Source organism: Cyrtonyx montezumae, unplaced genomic scaffold (assembly GCF_038088225.1).
Source record: "Cyrtonyx montezumae isolate F1298 unplaced genomic scaffold, pur_monq_1.0 scaffold_8, whole genome shotgun sequence".
NCBI classification, from domain to species: Eukaryota; Metazoa; Chordata; class Aves; order Galliformes; family Odontophoridae; genus Cyrtonyx; species Cyrtonyx montezumae.
Genome location: NW_027072089.1, coordinates 96,845,127 through 96,863,994, shown reverse-complemented (window position 1 = coordinate 96,863,994; position 18,868 = coordinate 96,845,127). Strand labels below are relative to the sequence as shown.

General features: G+C 35.0%; 1 protein-coding gene across 1 annotated transcript in view; it reads right to left on the bottom strand.

Annotated features, from left to right (window-relative positions):
• Positions 1 to 18,868, bottom strand: part of BBS9 (Bardet-Biedl syndrome 9) — a 278,937-nt gene that overhangs the window by 221,596 nt on the left and 38,473 nt on the right. Inside the window, exon 10 of the mRNA XM_065752711.1 lies at positions 2,992 to 3,173. Within this exon, the coding sequence (XP_065608783.1) occupies positions 2,992 to 3,173 (182 nt within the window). The remainder of the gene's footprint in view (positions 1 to 2,991; positions 3,174 to 18,868) is intronic.

Below are 18,868 nucleotides of genomic sequence, written 5' to 3'. Positions count from 1 at the left end.
TACGGTATACTTTGATGTAAATAATTTCATGACGAAGAAGCTAGGAAGAAAAACTCTGTCCAATAGCATAGTGTCACTAAAACATATTTCAGAAATTCATCTGTGTAAAAGGTTTTAAGAAAGCTTGTATGTTATATGGGGCTTTACTACAGTATGTTACCTGATTAATTTGAAGAATGTTAACATATAAGGTAAAGAATGCTACAGACTCATTTATATCCACAATACAAAATTATTTATGTGTGGTTTTATAAGAATTAAAAATAAGGCATTTAAATATTGCAAAAAGTTATATAAACTTTTCTAAGTGAGTACAGGAAGAAAGGAGAAAAAAGGAGGGAGAAAGGTCCAGCTTTAAGGTATTTGTGTCTTCCTGGAATATACTTTTATCTCACAGAACTAAATGTATTGGTAAAACAAAACAAAACAAAACAAAACAAAAAAACAGAAAATTCATATTCTCTGAAAAAACAAACAGCAGGAAAACTTAATGTAAAGGTGACATAAACATATTAATTGGATAAATAAGCACATTCAGAAAGCTGCAAGAATTTTATTATATGTAAGGTCCCAAAAATAGCATCTTATTTCTCTTTTTTAACAGGAAAGTCAAGGGAAAAGACTCTATTGAGAAAACTAGAGAAATTAAGTTTTCCTTTTCTTATGCCCCATGGAAAAGCTTCTTTTTAATTAATACAGGAAATAGAAAAGTAAAATCAAAGCATATTTCTCTAGCATCACCTATTAGTGATACCAGTTGCACACAACTGGTTCTGCCTTCTGCACATAACACAGCAAAGTCCCTTTTACTTGTTTGGATAAAAGTAAATCTTCCTATCTTCCTTTTCTAACCCTGTTTATCCATTTCTCTTTCAGCAAAGTCTGATGCAATTTCTGTCATATCGTCATCTTTCTATTAGAAATAGGACAGACAATACAACCAAAGTTTACGTAACATCTTCATCTCTTTCTTACTATTAAACTGAGTCAAACATCTATGGTTAATCACTTCAGTCAACCAAGTTGATGTTAATATCACTAGATTTACGTTAGCTTAACAGCTAACAAAAGAAAGGTTTTTAAATTTTTCTTCAGTTTGTAATGTAAAACCTCCTCCAAAACATATAAAATAACTAAAGTTCAACAGTTTAATGGTCAGCACTGAACAGAAATACACGACTTATTTATGGAAATAGCTGCTCTACATTTTTTATATGATGACCTAATTCTAAGTGACTTCCATTTTTGGAAGTCAAAATGAAACAAAGAAAAATTATTTCCATGTAAGGGTAGGTGTTTTCAAAACAACACCAGCTCTTGCTTTCCCACGTGAATCCACAAGACAGAAAAATCAATCACTCATTTTAAAGATCATGTTTAGAAAAACTGAATGGTGAACAGTTTTCAAAGGTATTCTGTAATCAACTTGCCATGATTAACAGTTATTTTAAGTCAGCTAAAGATCTAAAATAGTCAAAATGAGACAAAGCAAAATAATCCCAAACTGAAAGGCATTCTTCATAATCAAGTGAAAGGTTTTTCTTGTAGGAGAGGCTTTCTAACAGATTTTACATCCAGTTAAATCACAGCAAAATCTCTTTAGAGCATATCTCCACAATGAAGAAAGCATTCCTAAAACACCTTAAACCTTAAATCAGACTAGAAAGGCCTTGAGGAACGAAAAAATTAAGAGCAAAATAGGAAAGTAAAAGAGTAATATCCATAGAAAACAAGCCAATCTCATACTATCACATGCTTACTAGAGAAAGTTGTAAAGGACACTTATGTGATTATTTTCTCTACACAATTTTTTAAGACAAATAAACAGAAGTTTATTCACTTCAGAAACAGGTGTATTCACCTCGCTTGTCTTTCGTTTGGTTATAATAGCCAGATGAAACAGTCAAATATTTATTAAATAGGCTGTGGTAAAAACAATGAAATTTTACACATGTTAATGTTTAAAAAACTGGGTTTGTTAAATTAAAAATAAAAAAATAGAACATTTATATTAGTCTATTATGTCAGTAACAGAAAAAGTTATATGCAATTACAAAAAAAATCTTTGAGTTATACAACCGAGCTCATAACTTCAGCTTACAAATTTCATCCCATTTTCTAGGGAATTTCAACAAAGAAAACTGCAACTATTTCTTCAAGGCATATTAAGAACAGCTAACTATCAGCAGAAAGAGATTTTAAGTGGTTCTATTTGTCTAAGATTTTTGTCACAATTTCCTGTAAAATTGCATGCTTTAAATTCCCTGCACAAGTAAGATCCACTGCTTATAACAGTTATAAAACACAAAATTTGAAGGACCTTTGTAAAAAATCATGTTGCTATTTGAACAAGCTCACTACAAATCATTAGAATCATAGAATATCCTGAGTTGAAAGGAACCCACAAGGATTCTCAGAGTCCAACTGCTAGCTTCCAAGCAGGATCACCCAAAATTCAAATCCTAAGGCCAAGAGCACCATCCAAATGCTTCCTGAAGTCTAGCAGGCTTAATGATGTGACCACTGCACTAGGGTGAGTCTGTGCCTAGTATATGCAATATGTACAAATTACAGCATTTACCTTGATCATAATTACACTTTTAATGTCCTTTCCTATATTCTTCAAATACAATCACTTTTGAAAAAGACAAAAGAAAAGCTGTTTATAACACAAATCATCCCTTATTAATTGCATAATGTTTAAGAAAAAATTCAAAATAATTAAACAGAATTTGTGAGTACTTCCCTTCTCTCTAAAGCCTGACAGGTACACCAGACTGTTTGGGAAATTACTTACGTTTTCTTGCCTTTGGGTAGTATATGCACTGTCAGTCTTTTTCCTCTAAATTTTTGCTCACATGCAATTGAGCACATAAATCTTCTAACTTCCAATAGGCATTATGAAAAGAGAAAGAAAACTAAATACTTCACCAATCAAACGAAATACAGTTAGTTAAAGTAAGTACAACTAAATAAATGGGAGAAGCAAACCTTGTGTTATTGTGGCTTCCTTGATGATTTTCTGAAGCTTCTTCATTTCCGCATTAAATTCTTCGTAGTTTATTTCCTTAGAATCAACTCTAGGAGCCTGGAAGATCGAAGGATCAGTACCAAGGTAGGAACACTGCAGATGTCCGTTGTCACTCAGAGTAATTATAACACCTTTCAGATCTCTGCACAAAAAATAAGCCTCATTAAGAAACTGTAAAGAATCACTGGAGCAACTGTAACAATGAATTTATGCTTATCCTAAAGGTTACGTAGAAATATAATAAGACTTCCTGGTTTTACAAAATTATTTGACCAAGATAAAACAACATTCATCCTTTACTTTAGATGCATTTATTAATACTTTTTTTGCAACCACTTATGGACCACTAGGCGCTAGAAGATTAGTTAAGTATCCTCTAGACATCTCTCTTCAAAAAAGACAAGCAAAGGAAAGGACCAAAACAAATAAGCTAAATAGAAAGTAGTGTTGTAATCATTTTTTTTTTCAACAAATTGTTACTTTTTTTTTTCCCCTCTAAGGATGGATATTCAGGTTGGTATGCAGGAAGACGAATTACCCAAACAAGCAAATAAAAAAACAATTAAGGGAAAGTATGCATATAGAACAAATCAGTGGTTGATGGAAAACATTCACAATGACGACAGCAGTTAAGTACTCTGATGTTATCAGTAGCACCCCTTTACCATTCTCTGGCTGCTACTGCAACTACTGTGCTGACTCCAAACCCTGGCTGGCTCCTCCCTGCAGTGACCTTCTGAAAGGAGCCCACATGGATCTGAATGGAGACCATTTGGATCCCTTACAATGCACTGGAACGTTAAAGATGATTATTTTATTAGCTACATCCTAGTCTACTTTCTCTCCAGGGAACACTACTTCTGTGAACTTTAATCTCCAAAATTCCACTCATATTTTGTTTATCTGATTTAGTACCATGCACACAAAGCACCTGAAAAGGTGTTTAAAAAATTACCGCATAACTGAGAGTAACACGAACATTTCCCTCAGCTTGAAACAGTAAAAACTAGTAAGGATAATAACAGCAAAAAATAGGAGAAAGTTAACTTTCATTTTATTTGTAACATAGTGAAGCTAATTTTGTGAAGAAAGCCTAGTGTATTATGTCACTAATTAGATGCATGTAAAACATTTCTTATATAAATGTTCATGCCATAATTTGTAAAGAAATAACAAAAAGTATTTTAATCATTATAAACTGACGTCATTCAAGCATTTCCTCTAGTAAAGTCCTCACTAAAAAAAGGGTAGTTTTTCTAAAAATAAAAAGAAAATGAAATTCAATCTGTTTTTCTGTTGTGGCTTGAACATGGATCCAGTATACACAAATAGGAAATCTCATTCCAAAGTTTTCCAGAGTGAAGTAATTATGAAGTCAAATCAGGTGACACTGATTAATTTTGTTAATTGATGGTTTCACTGGACAATCCAAAACGTTTTTTTACAGAATGCTAAGGCCATTATGCAAGTGCTGGTTTCAGGATTCTTCAAACATTCTGGAAATAACTCAATTGCAGTTGAGATCACTCTAACTCTGTACAGTTAAAACTGCATATAGACCTGAGGATTCATCTATATAGTGCTTACCTCAGTTAAGAAATTCTGGAAATTGAGGTTGTTTTGATTTTGTTTTTAACAATAAGAATCCTTCCTGAGTTTGTCTCTTTCTGCAGATGCAACATAAAAACTAAAGAGCCTTCTGGAATAGAATACACATAGTAGAGACTTGAAACAAACAGCTTCCCTTATCATATAGACTTCTCTTAAATACAGTCTTCTCTTTTGGGAATACTGTGAAATACTGCCCCTACTGCCACAGGAACCTTCCAGCTATATTCTTAATTTTTAATTTTTAAATTCTAACATCCAATACAAAAACTAAGCAAACTAATAGAAGTCTGCCTTTGTGAGTACCATTAAAGTTGAGAATCCAAAGTCTACCCTAACAAATACTTTAAGGAAAAAGAAAAATTGGAAGATAATGTTGCTTTTACAGCTTACATATCTAGCACCTGCATGCTGCAAGCTGTCCTGCATGCGTGATGGCCTGTTTGCGACTTGTAGTCTTTGGAGTTTGCAAAATTATTTCTGACAAATTGAAAATTCTCTATACAGAGTAAGAGGAAGGAGGACTAAGTACTAGTCCTGGTCTCTAGCTGATTGAATATTTCCTGTACAGTATAGTTGGCACATGGAACAAACACTCTGGGATAATTCTGGGTTCTTCATACAAACAATGCAAGGGGACAGATCATTGTAAACACTCAAGTCCTATCTCAGCCTTTATAAGGTATGCAAAAGACACCTAACACATAGGACTTCAACTAATGCATGCCAAGTATTTGCAAAGAACTTTGCCATATTGGCCATGGTGCAGAGAAGTCTTCAAGAAGGAGTACTGTTGAAGAAGATGAGAATAGATGAAGCTTCCATGCTACAAAATACTCTAATCGATTACAAAAAATAGTGTCTAAAATTGTTTCAGTAACTACTCAGATAGTTCAATATGAACTCAGTCATAAGCGAAGAAAGAGAACTCTGACACCTGAACACAACAGCAACATTTTAAAATGTACTTCCCGAGGCTCTGAATCCATTAAGATAAGGAAATCTCCGTGAGGACATCTGAATGTGAATCAAAGAACCTGAAGAAATACAGCTGCATTGTTAGAAATAAATCTTTGATGACATAATACATTCAAAAACAGTTGGTAAATACAGTCCCTCATATATCTTTGAGATTAGCAGTCATCTGCAGATAATCAGTCTACCAAATAAAATCAGCTCAAATCAATTAGGTGATTTTCCTGTACAAATCAAGGTTTCCTTAATGATATGAAGTTTGTGTCAGCAAAAAAAAAAAAAAATCTATTACAGAATGCACATTTCATTTCAACCAATCTTCATGTTAGCCATGATGTCCTTTAATTTTGCACTAGCTCAGAGACAAAAGCATTATTTTAAGAAAGCAGCATTAAAAAGGCTTATTTTCCTTTCCTTCAATTACTGTTCTGCTGGGTCCTAAAAAGATTGTTCAACATGAAACGTGCAAATATCATAAAAAGCTTTTTTCAAAAAACATTCCCTGTTAAATGTTATTCATGAATTTGTACATCAATAGAAACAGTAAGAGAAATATGGCTAACCAGTTGTAACATATGATTTATAAGATGTTAATTTCTCTGCTGGAGTGTTCGTCAGCCAGTCAAGATTACTTTATTTTCTCAAGGCTTTATAACAGTGGTTAAAGATGGCAAGGGGAGGGGGAGTGTATTTCACAGTTTTATGGTAGTTTCCCCACAGCTACTGCACTCATGCAATATGCCTGCAAATGCCATTATTTATTTGGCACATTCTATACGCAATGTGGAATTTCAATTACTTGTTAAATTTCGTTTATTATAAACCTTTTTTTCTTTCTTTTTTATTTTTTTTTTAAACTATATATCACACACTAGTCAAAGTAATAGCAAATCTAAGGGGACATTTTAACAGTGAGGAACTCAAACTACGAAACAAATTATTCTGGTATCTAAAATAACTTTACAGTACAAAGCGACTCCTACTCACATATGGTAATCATTTGAAAAAAAATTATCTTTACTGGATTCTGGGTAATAATAATGGCATATGTTTTCTATAGGTCTTCTCTTACTAAACAAATTGCTGACAACAATTTTTAAAGAAATTAAAATGCTTTGCGTGTTTCCAGTTATATCGTACCAAAATTGAGCACTCAAACAGTTGCCTTAGAATTATGGATTCAGCTTCTCTGAAGATCTCCTTGGAGGACAAGCTAAGGTATGCACAAAGTCTGGTTACTTACAGTATCTACTGTATAAACTATTTATAACTTCAATTAAAACTTGTACTCCAATTTCAGGAGCTGTCTTTAGCGTTGATAATTCTCATAACAATAATTTCAGAATACAAAATGTTCTGCAGTACAACTTTCAGTCCTTTGTTGATAATGTATTATTTATAAACCACAGTACTAGGAAAATAATTCCTGAATTGTGCTCAAGCATTTTAAATGCAATTCTCATTTTATCATCCTCTAAAGTCATTTATTGTGTGCAATAGCAAAATTACAATTGCACTTTTGCGTTTAGTGCTTTTGGAAAAAATAATTTTTCCGAAGTCTATGATTTGAGACCACTTTCTCTATAACTGTGTGAAGTAGTTGATGAAATGCTAAAAGACCAGATTACTTGCAGTAAACTAAGAGCTTTCTAACATGAAATAATTTGAGTAAACGTCCAAAGCCTACTCTCTCATTGAACACACTGAAATCAGGCCATTAGCTGAATGTTCGAAGTATCACTGATGCGATTTAGTGACTGCTACCAATGATCTTTGGGTATCTCTTGGTCTTCCATTTAACTCCAAAAATTGTTACCTTTTTAAAAAATTGTTTTCAATTTTACATCACAAAGGTAAAATTTGTATGTTTGACATTCTGAAGAGGTCACTCAGAAATATAATGCAATTATAACATAATTTGTGCTGCGTTTTTTTGTTCTGCTTTCTTTTTTTCCCTTAAGAAAAGCATTGTTTTTCCCTTCAGTTTGTCATAATTTTGCATTATTGAACTCGAGGAAAAAAAAAAAAACAAAAAAAAAACAGATAAGTGGAAGAGGAATATGAAAACTGACTTTATCATGATCATTCTTGCCAGGAAAAAAAAAAAAAAGTTTCCCCTCTTACAAGTTCTGATAGCTGGAACAGAATAAAAAGCTTGAATTTTGAATGCCTATGGAATTCTCAGATCCTACTTTTTAAACAGTACTCCCTCACCCTGTATTTGAGAGGGAGAACATTTTCACTAGCCACACAACTCTAGGTGACACCTTCACATGGTGACACCACACAGAGCACTAAGGAAAACAGCAACTTCAACAACAGGCAAGTTCAGGTAGTTCTTGAGCAGGTGCAGTTTTCCCTTTGCAAGGGATTCTTTGCCTAAAAGGCTAAAAGCTCTCTAACGACCAAATTAAAGCAAAATCAAAACAAAACAAAACAATAAAGAACCACCAGCGCTTCTCGCTAGTTTGGGTCGGAGTCTTTTCTGCCAAATCGCTACTGCCACCTGCGGGTCAGCATAGCGCGCTGCCACAAGGCTGGCATAGACGAGGCAAGTGGCTCTGCCTCTCATGCAGGAGCCCTAAAAGCTGCTGTGTCGCTTCAAATGAACCGCAAAGCTATTCATTTAACATGGTTAGTACAATAGCCTGACAATTTAAATGCAAGGGGTCACCGTATGCGAAAACATACATGATATGCAAAGTCATGGACTTCTATGCACATCATTATCTTCGTTCCTGATGGAACAGGTTTCCCAGGGCAGTTGTCATGGCACTGAGCTTGACAAGAGTTCAGGAAGTGTCTGGACAATGTTCTCATCCATATGGGCTGAGTTTTGGGTGGTCCTGTGTGGAGCCAGGAGTTGGACTCAATGATTCATAAGGGTCTCTACCAATACAGGGTATTCTATGATTCTATGACTCCTTACAGTACAGATAGATCATGTCTAGGCCAGTAAGTTCACGCTACAAGTCACATACATGAAATTATTCTTTTGTAATGGGTTAACCAACTTAATGTCTTTTTGCTTAAAAGAAATCAAATCAGTTTTTCAAGAGCAGTAATGGTTCCATAGCTGGCTACTGCAATACAGAATTAAACTGAATTTGTATTTATCCCAAAGCAGAATAAAAGCAACATATTCCAAGTGATGCCAGAAGTCTCTAAAAATACATGGTCCTGTTTCAGGCAAAAATGTAAAGAGTCTGAAGTATAACATATGAAAAGTTACGAGAAGATCTACATGTTGTTGCAAGTTATTACTCACAGTTGAATACCTAAGAAATTTAGTGGCAGTTTCTGAATTGACACCCAACAAACACTCCCAAGCTTCACTCTCTAAGATCTAGATCAAAAACTCTTGATTTTTTTTTCATTTGCACCTCCTTCTCCTCCAGTCTGAAAACTGTCTGAAGACCAGGTTCCCTCACCAGCAGACAAGTGCAACAGTCTGCACTGCAGCTCCCAAGGGCTGCACCAAAAGGTGACAGCTGCAACACAGAAAACACAGGGCCTGAGGGTCTTACAGGTTTATCCTTCATCTAACCCTTCACTTTTCTCAGTTCAGGGTAGCATATAGGGATCCATTTCACTGCAGGTGAGCTGGAATGGCATTTCTCCTTCAAAGAACATATAAGAGATGCCAGGGGACATACTGACAAAATACATACTATTGAGTTTATGGTTTCAGTAAAAGCTTATTTTTCACTGTTCCCTTCATCAGCTCTTTAGATAGCACATGGGGAAAGCTAAACAGTTACCAGAGAACAGGCTACAACGAGGCCAATAGGAATAAACATGACAGGTCTCAGGGGTCATGGAAAATAATCAGCTATGGACACGTAACATTAAGCACTGTAAAAATACACCTCAATAAACTATTTGTGAAGTTTCTTTTAATCATATTCTGTATGAGGCATAAGCTCAAAACAAAGAAAGATACATATCTTACAAATAAATACACTGTTTAGTGATCACTGCTTTATATTAGTATTGTAACCTATCGTGATGCAAAGCACTACAACCTAATGCGTTCTAGCCATACAATCATTCTTGAACATGCCAATCTATCACAGCTCCTCAGCTAATCAAGTCAGAAGAGAAGCCTGCTCCTGCTTCCACTTTTTGTGCCCCTTTACTTTTGTGCCCTCAATCAGATAAAGCACTCTTTCTAATGCTATTCCCTCAGCATGAGAGCAATTCACTCTCTTTGGACCAAAGATATTCGCTAGCATCCAAACTCCACCCCCGGTTTCAAATATGCTCCACCATTAAAGGGTACATAAAGAACATAAGCATAGCAAAGAAGTATCTTCACCCCTGAAAATGTACTTTAAAAAGACTACTAACGTAACTTCAAATGAATGAGTTCCAGAAACTAATTTCCATCTCTTTCTCCTCAGCTCCTCACAGTTTTACACCGATGAGCACACAGTATTTTAGGCCCACAGAAGTCCATATACAACTACTTTTTATAGCACTTATCATTGCCCCCTGACCCTGTCTTGTAAAGAGCAACACTGTTATTTAGAAGGAACTCTGGAACTCTGCACTGCTAGCTGGCTCTCGTCTTCATAGATCAACATATGTGTCCCACCTGCTAGTCTGAGCATGGAAAAAAAGAAAGTCATTCATTTTAACAGCACAATACTTTCAAAATCAACAGACTCTTCACAGTGACTGTTATTCAAACAAGTCGAGCACTTCCATTGGCAGAACACGTCTCATAATACATCCATTAGCTCCAGCCTATTGCTCAACACTCAACTCCAACACTGAGTTCAGAAACTGAGAGTTACGTTTGCACTCTGTCACAGCATGAACAAGCACAAAGAAATTGGAGGCTAAAAGAAGAAAAAAAAATACAACCACTACACCCCACACAGTAGTTGTTTAAAAGCAAGTATTTAATATAAAATATTAGAAGGGGGAGTAATCTGTCTTGTTCTTAAATAGTTAGAATTTCCACTTTTAAGGCTTTTTCTAGAACCATGAAGGTAGGAATATTTTACCTGTTATTCTAAAGAAAGCTAAAACCCTTACAAAACCACATCACTATAAAAACTAGGCTTATTGCAAAAGCCAGTAAGTGACATGCTACAAAATTAGGAGAGCCAGCAATATGGGCATGTGTTTAATATCATACAATGTATACTACTTGAAAATTGAACTTGCTAGAAAGCCTCAGTCATGAATCAGAGTACATTCTGGATATGGTACACAGCACTTCTACGGTTTTCTGCAGGATCAGAATCCTGCTAACTTATAGGAAAAGCAGTCACCTACATTCTGTGGTTGCATAGACTACACAAATTAAAATTTTCTCTCAGTATGACCTTTAAGAACTATAGTATTTTGTACAGCTATCTCTTGACAATGGCTGTGGAAATTCAGTGATGAAAACCAGATGCAATAATTTTCCTTTTTCCTAAAAATATATCCTTAAAATGCAATTATGCTTAAGTAAGAAGATTGCAGAAGTTTTTGCGTTTAACTTCTCAGATCAGGCAACATATTCTTACAGAACACTCAAATAAAAATTTATACATCTATATATATATGTGCATATAACTGAACAGTTCATACTGTGTGTCATAACTGGCACTGCTTCTATTAGAGTACTACTATACAGAAAATGAAAAAAATCTTTCAACAAACTGTAAAGTTTGATTCCTGCAGTTTTCCTTCCATAAAACCATGTAATAAGTGTTAAGTTTTGCTGTTTTTATATGCAAGTTCTGCCATTTTTATATGGTGATTCTTTAACAGTTGTGGTAGCTGTGGTGATGTGAGTTATAATAAGGAATAACAGATGGGCTGGAATGAAGAACAAAGTATTTTTTTAGCATCTGGATAGCTAAAAGAATCCAACAAGAGGATTTTATTTTGACCCCACCCACTATTCCCCTATAGAAGACATCCTTTTTACATCTTAGATTCTTTATTCAACTACAGTAATTCTTCATTTTTTTTTTTCCAGTTAAATTGAGTTGCTTTTGCCTTCCTACTGCTTGGAGAGTGCAGGTACAGCAAACACATTCATTCACCTAACCATCCAATATACTACGATTCTGTGCCAGAGAATAAGTTTTAATTTCAAGCTCACATTTCAACCAGATTGATAGTCACTCACTTGCAAATTGGTTGTGGGTATTAATTTTCTTGTAAAAGAATATCGTAAGCCAAATCATCACAGAATTAAGCACATTTTCAAGCCATGGTTGTAATTCCAGAATACTGAATTCTTTTGATTCATCTCCTTAAATAAACAGATGAGACCTTCGGGCTACATGTAATTTCAAATCTGGGAAGTAATCAAAACAATGAGGAATTGAAGCACTAAGGTTCAAGCTCTGTTCTTTACAGAGATGGGCTGCTGAATCAGAAAGTTTATCTGAAACTTTTTTAGATAAAGCACCACAAAGTCAGATACATGTTAACAATGTCAAGCTGAAGTTGTTACTCACATATGGAAGAGAAGTCCTGTTTCTGTGAAACCAGTGAGTAACAGTCTCCAGGGAACCATGACTTTGTAAGTCATTAGACAGAGGGGCATGCAAACTATGCATTTCCTATTAGTCATTCTAATGTTATGAAATACTAATAAACTAGAAAATACAAAAGGATTATTAGATAAATTAGATAAAGCTAAGAGGGCAAAAGAAGTTATTTTCTTCATGCATCAATATGCTCAAATAACTACAAAGTCATTACCTCAAATACAAGCAAAGGATGTTTTAAATTGCAATAAGTGTATTCCTAAGCTTTATGCTACCTTTCAAAACATAAACCTCTAAACAGCCATAATACAGTCTGGAGGCCAGAAGAACTTTTCAGTTGGCATAAAGTATAGATGTAGGGGCAATCCCTGCTGGTCTTCAGAGTCAACACTTCTCACCATCAGAGCAATACACAGGCACCCATGCAAGCTGCAGACTAAAAGGGAAGACTGGACAGGAATAAAGTAGTGGAATACAAAGTAAACCAATTAAGCATAAAAATTACTAAATCATTCCTTGCACATTCTTTTGAATCTGGAGTTCCAGCACCAGAAAAGTTTTTTGCAGGCACTCATTGCTATCCACAAGGTCCTAAAATGGCAAAAGCCAAGAAAAACAGCATTGACAGTTCAAAGGAAAGAAGCAGCTAGGAGTAAATTTATAACTTAGCCCATAACAAGAGACTATCATTTCAGTAAACTTGAAGTTACTTTCTTGAAAATTAGAGTTTTACATTTCCAAATTGTCACCGGTTTGCAGGACAGTTCGACCCGGTACCGTGACAATTGAGGCAGGGGACCCACGGGCCCACACCCCGGGGAAGGGGAAGGGGGAAAGGGAAAAAGGAGAAGGGAGATGGGCCCAGGAACAAAACAGCGGCAACGATCTGAGGAGGAAAGCTAATTTACTAAATAAGATATCAGAAAGGAAAATAGCACAATATAATATAATATAATTGGAATTGAGGCAAATGAATCAAATAAAATGAGCAAGAGAGAGTGTCCGATAAACCGAAGGCCTTACGCTAACGCTGAAGGCGGATGGCTGCAACAAACACCCACTGCCGAGCTCGGTCCCGAAGGGAAGAGAGAGTCCCGTGACTGCAGACAGTTTTTATCTTTCCCTCTGAGCGTAAACACGTAAGAACGCAAAGCATCGCAAAGTCCTCTGGGGAATGGAGTTCTTCTTCTCTTCTGAGACAGGCATACCTGGAACTATCGATGGTCCACGGAGCTGGAACATTAACTCTTTAACTCTAAATGCACTACATGATGTCATGATGTGGAATACCAGTACCAAAAATCATAAAACCATGACACAAATATTTCAAAAATAATGTAAAATATATTCCTGTAGTGCACTTGCATAACTGTAACAAGTAGGAATTTTTCAAGAGACACAAAAGTACAGTAAGCTCTCATCACCACACAGAACAAGATAAAAATTCAAACAAGCAAGAACATGTTTACATCAAAAATAAAATGATTCTCACCATCCACATCGGTTAAATAGTGTCCTTGATTCCTTTTTTTTTTTTTTTTTTTTATTTCTGCAAGCATTGGTGGAATCATTTTTTGTGTAAATCATCATGTCTCGCTCAAAATGAGTATATGAGAGGACATAGGAATAGTCAATATTTCTTACAGTCTTGTAATGAGTTCCTAAGAGGCACAAGGGGAGAGGGAGGGAGGACTTAAAACAACATTAGACATTTTACCTACTGAATTTCTTTAGTTTTTCTCAAATAGCAAGACCTGGACTACTCTAGCATCTTCAGTCAATGGCTTTGAAGTGATTCAGTAAGCTGCAGTATGTTCTGTATTCAAGCCTGTACAATTCAATTTATTACTTTAAAAAAGTCCCTAATTGAGTAGAAAACACAATTTTAAAAAGTTACAGTATAAGTTGAAACAAAAACACCAATAAGCAGCTACCTGACAAGTACTTAACTATGTAATACAGTTTTAATGGGCTGGCTATTCACAGTACTAGTGTTAAGAGCTCAGGTATAACTGCTATGTAGTCAAGCCTGCAGTGATCATACATGAAAAAGTAATAACAATAAAAAAAAAAAGACTCAAGTAAATTTCAAATGCCACAGCCAATCATAGTCCTAGCACTTAGCAGAAAACATTTTTTTTTTTATTGCAAACTGAGCAATACAGAATCAGTGGTGAAAACACAAAATTCTCATATCTTTACTAGGTCATTCCTCAGTATAAACATAGGTAAAACTGATATTTTTAATGAGTTAAAGTGCAGAAAAAGCTTACCAAAAAAAAAAAAAAAAAAAAAACCAGGAAAAACCCTGCTTGCCTCCTGAACATGCAAAGCCTACTTTTACTCCCTGGCTTTTCAACAGTTACTTCTGTTTTAATTTACGTATTCTTCCCCCCACCTCAAATCTTGGAAGTATGTTTACAAGCTTAACTCTAGCTAAAATAGTTTGCTTCTGGAAATGTCACATTTTTAAGAAGATCAGAAATTCTCATTCTTAAAAGGTGCTAAATTACTTCTGGACTAAAAAGAAAAACAAAACTAAACAAATCTTTTCCAGACCGCTTCATATACTTCATACTTCCTCTTCAAAAAACTGTTCCGTAACCAAGTAAAATGATATGTACCTGTCAAATAATGAAAGTAGAAGTAAGTACTCCAATAACTTTCACCAACTTGTCCATACCTGTCAACCCCTCATAATAAAAGGACTGTTTTACAAGGCACACATATCATTCTGTGGGTTATTTCCTACAACAATCTTTCTTCCATGTAATGTAGTCTTTTTGCACACTGACACAGTATGTTAAAAGCTCACAAAATGTAAGTCAACATAATTTAATCTCCAGGTTAAATTAAACTTCTAAAAACAAGAGGCATCATATATGCAAATCATTCAATGACCTATGGACAAGCAGTAAAGGCAGGGCTAACATTTTTTCTTTGGGGCATTTCTAATGAAATTCTAATTAATTGGAAGGTAAAATTATCCCTCATTTAATTATAAATTTCACTGATAGACTGGTGCCTAGAGAAGAGTCCCAATAGGTTATAGATTTTTCCTGAAACATGTTTCCTACGCCCTGAGAGATGTCAGACTTACTGTTAGAAGTGGATGCCTGTAGATAAATTCCACATCAAACTAACTTTCTTTTCTCCCCCATACAGGTACTACCAGGCTTCATTTCTTGATGGATAGGAACAACCTGCAATACCATCTTGGGGGAAAAAAATTAAAAATGAGAAATATTTAACAAAGTCTATTATAGTTTAGAAGAAAAATTTGAGCCAGATTTCAGCATTCGCAGGCTCATCAGATTAAATGTGAAGGATGCATAATACAATCAAAAGCAAGACTAGCCAAGAGACAAAAAATAAAATAAAAACAGAAAAAAACCAAAGTCCTAGATTTGGAGCCTTCATGCTTCCCTATTGCAAAAACAGATCTCTAACTTGGAAGTGATCAAAATTGAAATCCCTTTCCCGAGATCATATCCAAGCTATAACACTATATCTACATGGTTTTAACTGAAGCCACAGTGGCAATTCCAATTTTTGTGATGGAAAGATCCCCGAGGCTAGCAACATGAGCTATTTTGCTTCAGACTGAACGCACCTTAACACAATGTTCTAGTTTCAGGTCATCCAGGTCAGCATAATACTTAGTGCAATCAAACCACCATTAAAACATGGCACTCTTAGGATCTGCTTTGCAACGTGAATTACTGTCAAATAAATAGAAAAGTGGATGGTGTAAGCATTTTAATCCACTCCAAGGACCTTTTATGGTCAAGCACACAGGGACAGGATAATTCAGGCACAGAAAAACAAATATGACCTCTAATAGGCCCTTAAAAAGCTACTTTCTGCTACTTTCTCAAGAAGTTGTTTCAGATGATTCAGATAAACATGACCCACCTTTCTGACGGGTAGAATTAAGACACTCGACTTTACAGGCTCTAATCCCTGGCAGAAGCAAAAAAAATGACCTTTATATTAGGCATCTGAGCTGACAAACTTTAAACAGCTTTGTCAGAAGCATGTTACTGTTGACCTGCTCCCCAGATAACTACCTGAATTATAGGAGAGGGTGAGAGGAAAACATAATATGCTTTCAGAAGCACCAAAAAGTGACTGCATCAAATCTAAGAACAGAGAAATAACAGTAGTGAAATTTCTTCAGCAAAAGAGATCTTGAGAGGTGCAGTGAAGGTCTTGGAAAAGAGGTCTCTCCAGTGAAACAAAGAAAGTGAAATGAAAGCATAAAAGAAAGGTAGTAAGAGTTGGAGCCGCTGCAAAAAAAGATGCTTGTGTAACTGCAGTGGATTCCAAACAAACACTGACAGTTACTACTTCAACACTGAAAATGAAAGCGGAATGGAAATGCTTACAATTTGTGCGATTTCCCAGATACTATGTTTTTTAACTGAAGCATATGGACAGTTTCTCTTCAAACCCTCTAGAACAGTGTGAAAGCTGCTGTTTTGTGTTTCGGGGGGGGTATTCTGTTTGTTTCTTTTAGACAACTGAGGCAGAACACCCAGACCAAAGAGTTCCAGCCTCAGCAAAAATACTTTTTCACAACCATAGCTTTAAGAATAACACACGATACATGAAACTTTCCAAGCAGGCTTATCAATGGGAAAATGAATTTGCACTGAGACAAAGTCCTAAACAGTATAAATTAATGCAAATTCTCAATGTAAAAAGGTTACCACTGAAGCAATCCAGGCTGTATTAAGCACACAGGATTCCCCTAACTTAAAAAGATAAAATTAAAAAAAGTAGTCCAACTTAGAATTCCAGTTGAGTAACAGTATCTATAGAGATCTTCAAGTAAAACCTAGAGCAAGATAAACTGTCGATTTATTTGCCTGTAGTACAATATTATGATTAAGATTCATTATAGTAAAACTTCATCTTCACTTTTTTGGCAGATACCACTCTATATACTTTCTACATAAGAAAGGCAAAATACCTGGTTCAACAGCTTAAAAAATACATCCTCTTTAGATCACAGATACACCTCAGCAAAAATGTTATTAATAACCACTTTGATTCTGCTTTTTCCCTGTATGCTTGTGAAAAGTGGAATGATAAAAATAAAGCATTCTGTCCTGGAATTCAATCCCCAAGATTGTAGCCTGTTATTATCATTATTTACATACTGGTATCGCAATAGGGAAACACTGCATTTCACATTACTGTAAGAGGAAAAATGAAATAATTAAAATTAAGGAGTACACAATAAAATCGAACTGATTCAGACTACTCTGAAGTATGTGAGGGGCTGGTCTTAGAGGCAAACTATAAAGATTACAGAATAAATCATATGACTGCCATTACAGAAGCAGTGACACTAACCGTGCCCCAAGAGAATTTACTTAAAATATCTTCTAATACTGCTTTCCTTATCCAACAAGTCAGAGCCACACACAAGGAGCAGATGAACACACAAGATCTGTAAAGACAACTGCTTTCAGAATGCTCCATTTACTTGGAAAGTATTGCAATAGAAGTGGAAAGCATGTGAAAATAACTCATTTATGAAGGTTATATTAAAGGTGCTTCCATCTCTCAGCAGTGTAGGATTAACAACTCTGTAGTTAATAAAAGGCTTAATATCATTTATGTTACAGTAGTGCCCAAGGGCTCCAGCTGAAACTGAGGCCTCTCGAGTGGATAGGTATTGGAAAAGCACCACACTGACTCATATGAAATGAGAATTCTCTTTCAAGCTACTTTTAAGCATAATCTTTGTTTAAACCAAATTATTATTTCTGAAAGCTTTACTGCAGTTTTCTTTCTGTGTAGCTTTTGTTTGAATATCGGTATGAAATACAAGTATAGTGCATATGTTCAAACAGAAAGCTATAAGGATAGCACTGAAATATATATACCCTGTACTTCTGCCTTACAGGCATTGGGTCTATACAGACAGATACACATCCCTTCATTTATCAGTACCTGGATAAAAAGAGATTTGTATAAATAGACTGCCATCCATGTCTTCCACATGACAAAAAAAATTAATAGAAATAGAAACATGGGTGTATGGAACCTTTGAATCTGTAACTAAGAAAATTATCTAGGATAAATTAGTAGGCTCTCAAAATTCTCAGCAAGATCAACTACTGAGTGTTAAATATTACATAGAACAAGTAGAATCTGCATGAACTTAGAATTATACAATCATAGAATCACAAAAGTTAGAAAAGATCACTGAAATAATCTAGTCCAATCATCAACCCATCTTCACCACACCCACTAAACTACATCCCAAGAACTTCTTAGTCACAGAACCACAGAATTGTAGGGGTTGGAAGAGACCTCCACCAGTATTTGAATAATATGCCAATAATTCTACATATCAATGGTAGTACAATATGCTGCTGAGAAAAATTCAGTGTTTCTTTAAATTGTTTCTGCTGACACTAACTGTTTTTTCCAAACTACTAAAGCTATACTGTCACATCCTGCATAATTGAGTTACTTTTTTTGTTTTACACTAACTAGATCACAGATGTGATCTGTTACATTCTTTATTTAAGACATGTTGGATGAAAATCAGCAAAGTTGTCTTCAGAGAGTTTTCAAAAAAATTAAAATTTTAAACTATACATTATTTAAAAATAATTTAATAACCTTTAACATCAAGTCAAATACACAAACATCCATCATGGATATCTACTCTATATAAGTCAGTAAAGTTAGTCAAATATTCATTAATTATGAGACTTTGTGAGAAAGAAAAAAA